The sequence below is a fragment of the Chiloscyllium plagiosum genome, unplaced genomic scaffold (genome assembly GCF_037043375.1).
Source record: "Chiloscyllium plagiosum isolate Xiang-an unplaced genomic scaffold, Cpla_swu_hap1 HiC_scaffold_37, whole genome shotgun sequence".
Classification (NCBI taxonomy): domain Eukaryota; kingdom Metazoa; phylum Chordata; class Chondrichthyes; order Orectolobiformes; family Hemiscylliidae; genus Chiloscyllium; species Chiloscyllium plagiosum.
Genome location: NW_028270175.1, coordinates 22971576 through 22985443, shown reverse-complemented (window position 1 = coordinate 22985443; position 13868 = coordinate 22971576). Strand labels below are relative to the sequence as shown.

At 45.0% G+C, this 13868-nt stretch overlaps 1 protein-coding gene across 1 annotated transcript in view; it reads left to right on the top strand.

Annotated features, from left to right (window-relative positions):
* Nucleotides 1-13868, top strand: part of acap3a (ArfGAP with coiled-coil, ankyrin repeat and PH domains 3a) — a 328671-nt gene that overhangs the window by 204423 nt on the left and 110380 nt on the right. Inside the window, exon 5 of the mRNA XM_087980463.1 lies at nucleotides 10157-10215. Within this exon, the coding sequence (XP_087836589.1) occupies nucleotides 10157-10215 (59 nt within the window). The remainder of the gene's footprint in view (nucleotides 1-10156; nucleotides 10216-13868) is intronic.

The window sequence follows — 13868 nt, the reverse complement described above, 5'->3', positions numbered from 1 at the left end:
ACATGAATTAGACTCAGCTGGAGAATCTGTCTTTCCATCAGGTTTGCTCTCTAGTTAACACAATAGGATTACTACTGAATGCACTTTACTCCCTGATCTTTATCTTATTATAATGTGACACATCATAGCCCTTGAATAGAGAGGGGTAAAGCCCAAATCAGGTTTTGCAAACTACAATAGACTCTCCAAAGTACCTTTGTAAGGTCATTAATTTCATTAGGCTCCTGCCATTAACTGGCTGTCAGTTTATTGTGTATTGTACCAGCATGATATGTGCTGCCTCTCCATGCTTCTCATCCATGTATGTGTATATATTCCAGTGGTTGTCTTTTTACTCCAGAACAAATTATTCATCAAATAATTCCCTTTTATTTCATCACGAATGATCATGTTGCCAAATGGAATGTTTCCATAGATAGAAATGTATCTAACTTGTGAATTTCACCCAGTGCAGGATTGCTGTCTCTATTACGTACTCTCATTACTAATCCCTTAGCAGGAGGACCAACGAGAAATGTTTGTTCCTCATAAATAATTGGTGCCACAACTTGAATTTTCTTTATAATTGGTTGCTGGCATATGAATGATTCTGTTAAGACCAGAATTTACTGGCCATCTTTATCTGGCCTTGACCAGATAGTGAACAGCCTGCAGTCAGCAATGTGCAGTACAGGGTCAATCACATTACAGGAGGTCTGGAGGCATGCATAAAGTGGAGTGATCATAGTCTCGGAGCACTGCTCTCTCATTAGCGAGAGAGAAAAGTGGAGGTGAGTTTAACCTGAGGGTCAAGATGCCTCAGGTGAGCAGTGAGATTAAGAAAGTGGGACCTTCGTGGGTGACCTCAGGGAGTGAGGGAATTGAACCCACACTGTTGGTGACACTCTGCATTGAAAAGCAAATGTCCAGCCAACTGAGCCCGTGTCACAGGCAAGATAGGGTAAAGACTGCAGATTGTCTCCTCTGAAAGGCGTCAATGAATCAGATGGGCTTTTATAACCTGTCAGAAGGTTTGTTATCATATGAATGAAACAAGCTCTTCAATTAATTAATTAACAGAATTAACATTCTGCCAGCAGCTGAAGTGGGATATGAAGGCATGCATCAGGACCTTGTGTCCAGTATGCTTTATTCGTCCAGTTGCCATCCCTTTCTCCCAGCTCCCTGTTGACTCTCTCAATGATATGGAATGAAGGCACTCAATCAGTGTAATCCGTTTGATCCAGGAGGCACAGGATTTCTCAGTTATCCCTCCAAAAGAGCATCGAGGCCTCAGGCCACGTTGCAGTGAGAGAGACACAGAAATGCTGACACCAGGTGTCTCCATCAGGCCAGAGTGCTGCTTATTGTGAATTGCACTGCTCAGTATTAGCCCAATCTGTCTCAATTCATAGGAGTTTCAAACAAGTTGTCCTAGAGATGTGGCTGATGCCTTTGGTTGTGATGCTAGGAACTTCTATTGGGTGTGAAAAAAGAATGTGTGAAGATCAGAATGGTATGAAATCTGGAGATGGCTTGTTCTGAAAGTCTCTCGTCCTCAGTGGCAGTGGTGTGACATTGGGAACTTGTTATAGGGCAGTCAGTCGATCATACAAACTACAGCCAGTAGCTGAGGGTGGAGGGGATGGATGTAGAGTCAAATGGCAGTGATGACAATGAATCAGGTTGGTTTGCTCTGAGTGATGTCAAGCTTGATAGCTGGGGCCCACTCAACCAAGTAGGTATTCAATGAGAATGCTGTCGATGGTGGGGTCATGAGGTGAGTCACTTGTCACTGAGTTACGCACACAGGGGAATGTTGTGAGCTGCAGAATGCAAGCCATGTACTTGCTCAGCTGACGTTGATAGCTTTAGGAATCTGCAGTAGCCCAAGGTTCCCCTGTCGGCTCCAGCCTCGAACTGGATACAGCTCTAGGCTGGCAACAGTCAGTGGGACATTCCCCCAAGTCCAAGTTACACACTGATTGCAGTCCCCTCACCCCGCAGGCTCTCTCCCATGACCTCTTCTTAAATGGCAGGACTTACACCTCATTATGTCTAACTGAGTACAGATGGGAATGTTAAACATGCATGTTATGCTAAACTTCATCAGCTGCACTGTGCCATACTCGTTATTCCTTTCACTAACCTGGATGTCAGCGGAGTTATTGGTGTTAGTGAAATGCCACACCTGTTACTGGCATTTATCTTCCTTTGATTTTTATTTTAAGGAGGTGTTTCCAACAACGCTCAAAGACACTTAGCAAGTAAATTATTTGTTTTGGTCCAGTTGACTTGCAACCTGTTAAATATATCATTGAGGTGAAAATCTTTATGAAGTGTTCGGGGATTCTGTAGTCCTAGGTACAGACAGACGTTTCTGTGGCCAGCAGAGAAAAAGCAGAATGATGTGTTGTTTCCCTGGTGCCAGGATCAAGGATGTCTCAGAGAGGGTGCAGAATGTTCTCACGGGGGAGAGGGGCCCACAGGAGGTCATTGTCCACATTGGAACCAACGACACTGGAAGGGAAAAGGTTGAGATTCTGAAGGGAGATTACAGAGAGTTAGGCAGAAATTTAAAAAGGAGGTCCTCAAGGGTAGTAATATATGGATTACTCCCAGTGCTACGAGCTAGTGAGGGCAGGAATAGGAGGATAGAGCAGATGAATGCATGGCTGAGGAGCTGGTGTATGGGAGAAGGATTCACATTTTTGGATCATTGGAATCCCTTTTGGGGTAGAAGTGACCTGTACAAGAAGGGCAGATTGCACCTAAATTGGAAAGGGACTAATATACTGGCAGGGAAATTTGCTAGAACTGCTTGGGAAGATTTAAACTAATAAGGTGGGGTGGGGGTGGGACCCAGGGAGATAGTGAGGAAAGAGATCAGTCTGAAGTGGGTACAGCTGAGAACAGAAGTGAGTCAAACAGTCGGGGCAGGCAGGGACAAGGTAGGACTAATAAATTAAATTGCATTTATTTCAATGCAAGGGGCCTAACAGGGAAGGCAGATGAACTCAGAGCATGGTTAGAAACATGGGATTGGGATATCATAGCAATTACAGAAACATGGCTCAGGGATGGGCAGGATTGGCAGCTTAATGTTCCAGGATACAAATGCTATAGGAAGGATGGAAAGGGAGGCAGGAGAGGAGGGGGAGTGGCATTTTTGATAAGGGATAGCATTATAGCTGTGCTAAAGGGAAGATATTCCTGGAAATACATCCAGGGAAATTATTTGGGTGGAACTGAGAAATAAGAAAGGGATGATCACATTATTGGGATTGTATTATAGACACCCCAATAGTCAGAGAAATTGAGAAACTTTTAAGGAGATCTCAGCTATCTGTAAGAATAATACGATAGTTATGGTAGAGGATTTTAAGTTTCCAAACATCGACTGGGACTGCCATAGTGTTAAAGGTTTAGATGGAGAGGAATTTCTTAAGTGTGTACAAGACAAATTTCTGATTCAGTATGTGGATGTACCTACTAGAGAAGGTGCAAAACTTGACCTACTCTTGGGAAATAAGGCAGGGCAGGTGACTGAGATGTCAGTGGGGGGGGGGGAGCAGTTTGGGGCCAGCGACCATAATTCTATTTGTTTTAAAATAGTGATGGAAAAGGATAGACCAGATCTAAAAGTTGAAGTTCTAAATTGAAAAAAGGCCAATTTTGACGGTATTAGGCAAGAATTTTTGAAAGCTGATTGGAGGCAGATGTTCGCAGGTAAAGGGACGGCTGGAAAATGGGAAGCCTTCAGAAATGAGATAACAAGAATCCAGAGAAAGTATATTCCTGTCAGGGTGAAAGGGAAGGCTGGTAGGTATAGGGAATGCTGGATGACTAAAGAAATTGAAGGTTTGGTTAAGAAAAAGAAGGAAGCATATGTCAGGTATAGACAGGATAGATCGAGTGGATCCTTAGAAGAGTATAAAGAAAGTAGGAGTATACTTAAGAGGGAAATCAGGAGGGCAAAGTGGGGACATGAAATAGCTTTGGCAAATGGAATTAAGGAGAATCCAAAGGGTTTTTACAAATATATTAAGGACAAAAGGGTAACTAGGGAGAGAATATAGCCCCTCAAAGATCAGTAAAGTAGCCTTTGTGTGAAGCCACAGGAAATGGGGGAGATACTAAATGAATATTTTGCATCAGTATTTACTGTGGAAAAGGATATGGAAGATATAGACTGTAGGGAAATGGATGGTGACATCTTGCAAAATGTCCAGATTACAGAGGAGGAAGTGCTGGATGTCTTGAAACGGTTAAAGGTGGATAAATCCCCAGGACCTGATCAGGTGTACCCGAGAACTCTGAGGGAAGCTAGAGAAGTCATTGGGCCTCTTGTTGAGATATTTGTATCATCGATAGTCACAGGTGAGGTGCCGGAAGACTGGAGGTTGCCACTGTTTAAGAAGGGCGGTAAAGACAAGCCAGGGAACTGTAGACCAGTGAGCCTGACCTCGGTGGTGGGAAAGTTGTTGGAGGGAATCCTGAGGGACAGGATGTACTTGTATTTGGAAAGGCAAGGACTGATTAGGGATAGTCAACATGGCTTTGTGCGTGGGAAATCATGTCTCACAAATTTGATTGAGTTTTTTGAAGAAGTAACAAAGAAGATTGATGAGGGCAGAGCAGTAGATGTGATCTATATGGACTTCAATAAGGCGTTTGACAAGGTTCCCCATGGGAGACTGATTAGCAAGGTTAGATCTCATGGAATACAAGGAGAACTAGCCATTTAGATACAGAACTGGCTCAAAGGTAGAAGACAGAGGGTGGCAGTGGAGAGTTGTTTTTTAGACTGGAGGCCTGTGACCAGTGGAGTGCCACAAGGATCGGTGCTGGGCCCTCTACTTTTGTCATTTACATAAATGATTTGGATGCGAGCATAAGAGGTACAGTTAGTAAGTTTGCAGATGACACCAAAATTGGAGGTGTAGTGGACAGCGAAGAGGGTTACCTCAGATTACAACAGGATCTGGACCAGATGGGCCAATGGGCTGAGAAGTGGCAGATGGAGTTTAATTCAGATAAATTTGATGTGCTGCATTTTGGGAAAGCAAATCTTAGCAGGACTTAATGGTAAGGTTCTAGGGAGTGTTGCTGAACAAAGAGACCTTGGAGTGCAGGTTCATAGCTCCTTGAAAGGGGAGTTGCAGGTAGATAGGATAGTGAATAAGGTGTTTGGTATGCTTTCCTTTATTGGTCAGAGTATTGAGTACAGGAGTTGGGAGGTCATGTTGCGGCTGTACAGGACATTGGTTCGGCTACTGTTGGAATATTGCGTGCAATTCTGGTCTCCTTCCTATCGGAAAGATGTTGTGAAACTTGAAAGGGTTCAGAAAAGATTCACAAGGATGTTGCCAGGGTTAGAGGATCTGAGCTATAGGGAGAGGCTGAACAGGCTGAGGCTGTTTTCCCTGGAGCGTTGGAGGCTGAGGGGTGACCTTATAGAGGTTTACAAAATTATGAGGGGCATGGATAGGATAAATAGGCAAAGTCTTTTCCCTGGGGTGGGGGAGTCCAGAATTAGAGGGCATTGGTTTAGGGAGAGAGGGGAAAGATATAAAAGAGACCTAAGGGGCAATTTTTTTACACAGAGGGTGGTACGTGTATGGAATGAGCTGCCAGAGGATGTGGTAGAGGCTGGTACAATTGCAACATTTAAGAGGCATTTGTATGGGTATATGAATAGGAAGGGTTTGGAGGGATATGGGCCAGGTGCTGGCAGGTGGGACTAGATTGAGTTGGGATATCTGGTCGGTATGGACGGGTTGGACCGAAGGGTGTGTTTCCATGCTGTACATCTCTATGACTCTATGACTCTAAGTGATCTAATATAGTAACATTAAGCACCCTTCATGCTTTGTGGTGCCCCATGGTCAGAACCATTGCAGAATGTAACAGATGTAACTAACTGGTAACAGAACAGATATGATAAATGGTTAAAGTACAGAAATTGTGTAAAGAACAGACATCTGGTTCATGACAGAAATTCACTGTCAGTGCTTTACAGTACATAAATCAGTAAGGCTTTAAGCTTAATCTAAAGTCTTTGCTGAGTTAGTTAAGCTTGTCCAGGGTGGCAATAGGAACATTCCAGCTAGTCTCCGGCCGGGCTGAAGTAAAATAGTTCTCAGTCCAGGGCACCATTGAATGACTTCTGCACACAGAGGCGTTGGTGAGGATAGAAAAAGACAGCTGTGAATTTCCCTCTTCTCCCCTCCTCCACCCCTTGGGAGAATGGCCTGCCAACATACTCTGCTGAGGATCCACAGTAAGAATGGCCAGTTTGATGAGGGATTGGACAGTGGCTAGTGCCTGTGTACCAAGTGTAAATCAGTCTTTTCAGGGGTGGAGGGAAGCAGAGGGGAGTGGGCAAAATCAAGTTTCCACTAATTGATTATATCTGCTGTGATGCTATTAATGTCACAGGCACTAGAGTTGCTGACTAACAGTCTGGAGAGGAAGCGGTAGTGGAATTCATTTATCATCAACTTGGCTCAGATATAATATCACATGGTTACTGTACTGCCAAATATTTATTATATATCTGGCAGGATCAGTCTGGTCTTATGTGTTGATGCATGTGCTTCAGTCATTTTCATTCTCACAATAAATAATACTTCAAGCCACAATCCCGATGGATATAAGTATTAGTTGTTTGTTTTGTTGTTTTCCTAATTCACAGCCTTTTTCAGAAGTGTACAAACAGAATTCTTTGCCTTAAACTTTCCCCTAACTAATGAGGTAACAACATATTTTTTCCATCTGGACAGCATATGAGAGTCTGAGCATTATCCCTTCATGTGCTATTCCTGTAGTTGAAATATGACTGTGAAAAACTGACTCCAAATGGATCACCATCTGAACCATGGCTTGTCTTGCAGGGGGAGATGAGATGCAAAAGTCTTTAGGTTGCCAGTGCAAGATAAACACATTTTTGAAGCTTCATCATTTGACATTTGATCAGGATGGTCAAGGAGTGTGAAAAGTCAAACTCTTAAGCTTGGTGGAGGAAAATGACAGCGATTGCATAAATAACGGGAAGCTAAATGTTACTAGTATCGGTCAGAATTCAGGAATAATGGTATAATTCTGTAACAAGAAACACTTCTCTTGTCCCCCTTGGCCCATACACCTCAAATATGCAGGAGCACCTGCCTCCTGTAGAGGAGACAGAGCATATTTCACCAAGCAAAGCAGGCTGGGATAGGCACTTCTCCATTGGAAGGCAAACATACAATACAGAAGATTAGTTTTCAATCTGAGTTGATACTAAAGGATAGAAATATTTCCATCCAGAGGAAGGAGTTTTTATACACAAACTAAAAGATTCATGAGAGTGTAGTACCTCAGCAATACATTAATAAGCTTAGTAAAATATTTCGTCTTAGACATTGACATATGTGAGGGTTAACACTCTGAGCTCCCACCTTGAGATGATGGGCAGGCAGTGAGGAGTGACACACTGAGCTCCCAACACTCTCTCATTCCCACTAGGAGATGGCGGGTAGGCAGTGGGGAGGGACTCTCTCATTCCCACTAGGAGATGGCGGGTAGGCAGTGGGGAGTGACTCTCTCATTCCCACTAGGAGATGACAGGTAGGCAGTGGGGAGTGACTCTCTCATTCCCACTCGGAGATGACAGGGAGGCAGTGGGGAGTGACTCTCTCATTCCCACTAGGAGAAGGCGGGTAGGCAATGGGGAGTGACTCTCTCATTCCCACTAGGAGAAGGTGGGTAGGCAATGGGGAGTGAATCTCTCATTCCCACTAGGAGATGGCGGGTAGGCAGTAGGGAGTCAGACTCTCTCATTCCCACTAGGAGATGATGGACAAGCATTGGGGAGTGAATCTCTCATTCCCAGTAGGAGGTGACGGGTAGGCAGTGGGGAGTGACTCTCTCATTCCCACAAAGAGATGACAGGTAGGCAGTGGGGAGTGACTCTCTCATTCCTACTAGGAGATGATGGACAAGCATTGGGGAGTGAATCTCTCATTCCCACTCGGAGATGACGGGTAGGCAGTGGGGAGTGACTCTCTCATTCTCACTAGGAGATGATGGGTAGGCAGTGGGGAGTGAGACTCTCTCATTCCGAGTAGGAGGTGACGGGTAGGCAGTGGGGAGTGACTCTCTCATCCCCATTAGGAGATGACAGGTAGGCAGTGGGGAGTGACTCTCTCATTCCCACTAAGAGATGACAGGTAGGCAGTGGGGAGTGACTCTCTCATTCCTACTAGGAGATGATGGGCAAGCATTGGGGAGTGAATCTCTCATTCCCAGTAGGAGGTGACGGGTAGGCAGTGGGGAGTGACTCTCTCATTCTCACTAGGAGATGATGGGTAGGCAGTGGGGAGTGAGGCTCTCATTCCCAGTAGGAGGTGATGGGTAGGCAGTGGGGAGTGAGACTCTCTCATTCCGAGTAGGAGGTGACGGGTAGGCAGTGGGGAGTGACTCTGTCATTCCCACCAGGAGATGGCGGGTAGGCAGTGGGGAGTGACTCTCTCATTCCCACTAGGAGATGGCGGGTAGGCAGTGGGGAGGGACTCTCTCATTCCCACTAGGAGATGGCGGGTAGGCAGTGGGGAGTGACTCTCTCATTCCCACTCGGAGATGACAGGGAGGCAGTGGGGAGTGACTCTCTCATTCTCACTAGGAGATGATGGGTAGGCAGTGGGGAGTGAGGCTCTCATTCCCAGTAGGAGGTGATGGGTAGGCAGTGGGGAGTGAGACTCTCTCATTCCGAGTAGGAGGTGACGGGTAGGCAGTGGGGAGTGACTCTCTCATTCCCACTAGGAGATGACGGGTAGGCAGTGGGGAGGGACTCGCTCATTCCCACTAGGAGATGACAGGGAGGCAGTGGGGAGTGACTCTCTCATTCCCACTAGGAGATGGCGGGTAGGCAGTGGGGAGGGACTCTCTCATTCCCACTAGGAGATGGCGGGTAGGCAGTGGGGAGTGACTCTCTCATTCCCACTAGGAGATGACGGGTAGGCAGTGGGGAGTGACTCTCTCATTCCCACTCGGAGATGACAGGGAGGCAGTGGGGAGTGACTCTCTCATTCCCACTCGGAGATGACAGGGAGGCAGTGGGGAGTGACTCTCTCATTCTCACTAGGAGATGATGGGTAGGCAGTGGGGAGTGAGGCTCTCATTCCCAGTAGGAGGTGATGGGTAGGCAGTGGGGAGTGAGACTCTCTCATTCCGAGTAGGAGGTGACGGGTAGGCAGTGGGGAGTGACTCTCTCATTCCCACTAGGAGATGACGGGTAGGCAGTGGGGAGGGACTCGCTCATTCCCACTAGGAGATGACAGGGAGGCAGTGGGGAGTGACTCTCTCATTCCCACTAGGAGATGGCGGGTAGGCAGTGGGGAGGGACTCTCTCATTCCCACTAGGAGATGGCGGGTAGGCAGTGGGGAGTGACTCTCTCATTCCCACTAGGAGATGACGGGTAGGCAGTGGGGAGTGACTCTCTCATTCCCACTCGGAGATGACAGGGAGGCAGTGGGGAGTGACTCTCTCATTCCAACTCGGAGATGACAGGGAGGCAGTGGGGAGTGACTCTCTCATTCCCACTAGGAGAAGGCGGGTAGGCAATGGGGAGTGACTCTCTCATTCCCACTAGGAGAAGGTGGGTAGGCAATGGGGAGTGACTCTCTCATTCCCACTAGGAGATGGCGGGTAGGCAGTAGGGAGTCAGACTCTCTCATTCCCACTAGGAGATAGAGGGTAGGCAGTGGGGAGTGACTCTCTCATTCCCAGTAGGAGGTGACTGGTAGGCAGTGGGGAGTGACTCTCTCATTCCCACTAGGAGATGATGGGTAGGCAGTAGGGAGTGAGACTCTCTCATTCCCAGTAGGAGGTGATGGGTAGGCAGTGGGGAGTGACTCTCTCATTCCCACTAGGAGATGACAGGCAGGCAGTGGGGAATGATACTTTGAGCTATTCTCAAGAAGTTGGTCCACACAAGTGAGAACTGTCACTCAGGAGATGACGAGTACAGTTGGATCATTACTTCCTGAGCTTTGTGAGCTGCAAGAGTAATAGGTCACAGAAACACCTTTTGTATTTAAATTTGTCTCTAGGTGGTCCTCGTTATTAAAGAAGATGATGCTGTTGCTTACAGAAAAACCCAGATGGTAATGATTGTCCCTTTCCTCATTACAGATTCTCTCCGATCAGGCTCAAAGGTCAGTCAGGATGCAGCTGAATAACTTCGTAAAAGAGTGAGTACATCTTCTGCTGGCTATCAAGAACTTTGACATTGCCTTCCACTCAATGAAATAAAACTATTGTGACTGATCCAGTTTCTGGATTCACAGCTGTGTTTGTTTTTATGTTAAATTTGGTGAATAGCACAAACAACAGGAAAATTGGTCCATATACAGCTAGCAACTAATTCTGTGTCATGATGACTTGACATATGCAGATACAATATATTATATAAACAGTGTACATGAAATATGTATGAGTGCATATATAGTGTATTATATATATATAAAAAAGCATTCCTTTCCATGTTGTGTTTTTGACTGCTAGTAAGTTCAAAAAGATCCCATCTTCTACACGAGGTTAAAAAAAGCCTAGAAATTAAATAAAAGACATATACAAGAATTAGAAAGAGTACCAAGGACTAGCATTGTCACAATGTAAAATTTTGTATTTATATCACAACCGTTCAATTAGACCATTCGCTAAATGTTGAGTTAGTATGGCAGTAAAAACAGTAAACCAAGCACTCTTTTAATTCTACTGGGATAGAATTGATCAGTAGGAATGTTACATTAGACCTGTATTGAATCTTGTTTAAAGCATATATAGAGTACAGCATGCAATTTTAATTGGCATATAATGAGAAAGGATGTCGAGGCATTAGAGCACATGCAGAGAAGATTTCTGAGGATTATACCAGGATGTACATATCCACAAAGGATTGGCTGGCAGGTCCCCTCCTCTCTTGAAGAACCTAAGGGGTGATCTAATGGAGGCCTTTAAAATTATAAAAGGTTTCAATAGAGTGAACACAGAGAGAATATTTCCTCTTGTGGGGAAGAGCTTTACAAGAGATCACCAATATAAGGTAAATCCAATAAAGAATTCAGGAGAAATTTCTTTACCCAAAGAGCAGTGAAAATGTGGAATGTGTCAGCGCTGGGAGTGGTTGAAGTAAATACTGTGGATGCATCTAAGAAGAAGCTGCAAACTGTATAAAGGAGAATGAATAGAGGGTCACAATGCTAGATTTAGATGGGAGGATCACTGAGTAAAACACAAATGCTCACATGGACTGTGAGGGCTGAATGGCCTGTTTCTGTGCCATATATCCTATGTAGATCTGAGTAAACTTTCTCCTGCTGGGCATTACCACAGAATGTGGCTGTGGATAGGAACCAGTTTGTTGGGAATCTGTGATGGGCTTCACATGGTCATCACTCCCTGAGGCAGCTGTTTTGTTTTTGCAACAAAATCATGCAAAAGGCCAAAGTCCATACAACAGGCATCAGCAAGTTTGGTGAGAACATCCGGAAAAGGCAGGAAGCAAATCAAGGAATGGCGACGAGAGCTTCAGTTTTCAAAATCTGCAGGAGAGAGGAGATGAACCAAAGGGTGTATTTTGCTGTGTTCTCTAATTCAGTATTTTAGCAAGATTCCTGCTCTATAGTTCCTATTTTCCTCCCTAGTTTTGAATAGTTATGAGGAGGAACACACAAGGTGAGCCTTGAGTTCAACAATGTCTATATTTTCTCATGTTTTAATGGAGAAATGTAAATGTAATTAGTTTCATGAACAACAGTTGCTGAGATGAGAGGTGTGAAGATGAAGTTGTGAAAAGATATTTTCCAATCTCCTTTCCTTTTGCTAAAGGTGTTAATTCTTGCTGGGATAGGAAGTGGCAGCTCTCTGTGCTCCTGAGGTGTGGAATCATTGAATAATAGAGCACAGAAGGAGGCCCTTTGGCCCATCATGCTATTTGCTGGCTCTTTACAGCAATCGTTTAACTATTCCCATGCCCCTGCTCTATGGCCATAGCCCTGCAGTTCTTTCTAGATCAAGTACACATCCAGCACCATTTTGGAAGGACAATCACACTCCACGTCACTCCTGATAGAACAGGTTCAAAAACAGACATTGATGGAAACTTTACTGAACTCTGCTCTTGTATTCCCACAGTCAAAAGATAATATTCCTTGTCTAGGCTTTAGAGCAAGCCACATACAAGCACAGAATCACAGTATTATTCCATTATAGAAGGAGAACATTCAGCCCATTGCGTCTGCACCAACCTTCGGAATGAGCATTTCACTTACTGTCATCTCCCCGTTACCCTACATATACTTTATTTTCAAATAATCATCTAATTCCCCTTTGAACGTTCTGTTTGAACCTGTCTCCATCACAGTTTTAGGCAGTGCATCCTAGACCCTAACCACTAGCTGTGAAAAAAATTGCTTTCTCTCATATCATTTTTATTTCTTTTGTAAATTACTTTAAATTCGTGCTCCCTTGTTCTCAGTCCTTTCATGAATTGGGATTGTTTCTTTCTATTCACTCTCTCCAGACCCCTCGAGCTTCTAAATACTTAATCAAATCTCATCTCAGCTTTCCCTGCTCCGAGAAAACAGCCCTGATTTCTCCAATCTGTCTTTCATAACTGAAGCTGCTCATCCATGGAATCATTCTTGTAATAGCACCTTTGACACAGCAAAATGTCTTTACACTTGTGTTATCAAATATAAATGTAACACCAGGCTGCATCAGGAGATGTGAGGACAGATAGCCAAAGGTTTTTGACAAACAGGCGAGTTTAAAGAGAATCTTAAAGGAGGAGAGAGCCCAAGAAAAGGGATTTCCAGAGCTTTAGGCCTTACTAGAGTGAAAAGGAAGTAGCAACTGAAGGCAGCTCTGCCAATGCAGGAATGATGAAAGTCAGCAAGAGTCCAGAATTGTGTAGTGCAGAGATCATGGGGAATTGTGGAGCTGGAGGAGGTTAGAGAGAGAGGGGAAGGAGTGTAGTCACTGGAGGAGGTTACTGAAGTAAGGAGGGGCTTGTGAGGCCATGCAGGGATTTGAAATCCGGGATGAGGTTATTAAAATTGAGATGTTGCCAGATTTGGGAGCCGATATAGATTAGCAAGCACAGAGGATAATGGAGCATGAATTCAGACAGAGATGGGCTCGTGTTGAAGGTGGTTGTGAGGTGGGAGGCCATTCAGGAGGGTATTGCCATAACAAGATCAACAGCTGCCTGGGAAAGATGTCAGAAAGGTGCTGGACCATGTGGAGTCAGATCAAAAGAGGAGAGAAGGGAGAAGATTGGAAAATAAAATGATCACCAATAACGCTGGGCCTGACGGTTCAAACCATAACATCAAGGGTCTGGGTGGGTTGCTCTTCGGAGGGTCAATGTGGACTTCTTGGGCCGAAGGGCCTGTTTCCACACTGTAAGTAACCTAACTTAATCTAATATAAAAAACAAGTGGTACAGAATTTCCCCATGAGACGACAAGTTGAACCTTATGTTGATTTGATTAAGCCTGCACTGAGTCGAGTTTTTGGGATGGATTTCTGCCGTGAAGCCTAACGAGTTTTCTTGCCATGACTTACCTTCTCTAAAAGCCAATCCTGTCCCTCTGGCTTCCTTCATGTCTGATTCAATCGCTGTTTCACCATACACCATTCCTGAAACAGCTCACCACTCAACTGATATCCACCGAGAGAACAGCACTACTTGTATCTGCACCATCATTAAGAGCCCATTGTGCACCCAGCCAAACACTGTCAGTAAAAAAAAACCTCCCCCACATGGATACCTTCAGATTCGGAAGACCCAGGAAAGTTGGTGTCCTGCTTGTGGAAGGGCCCTAGAAGTGGGGGGGAA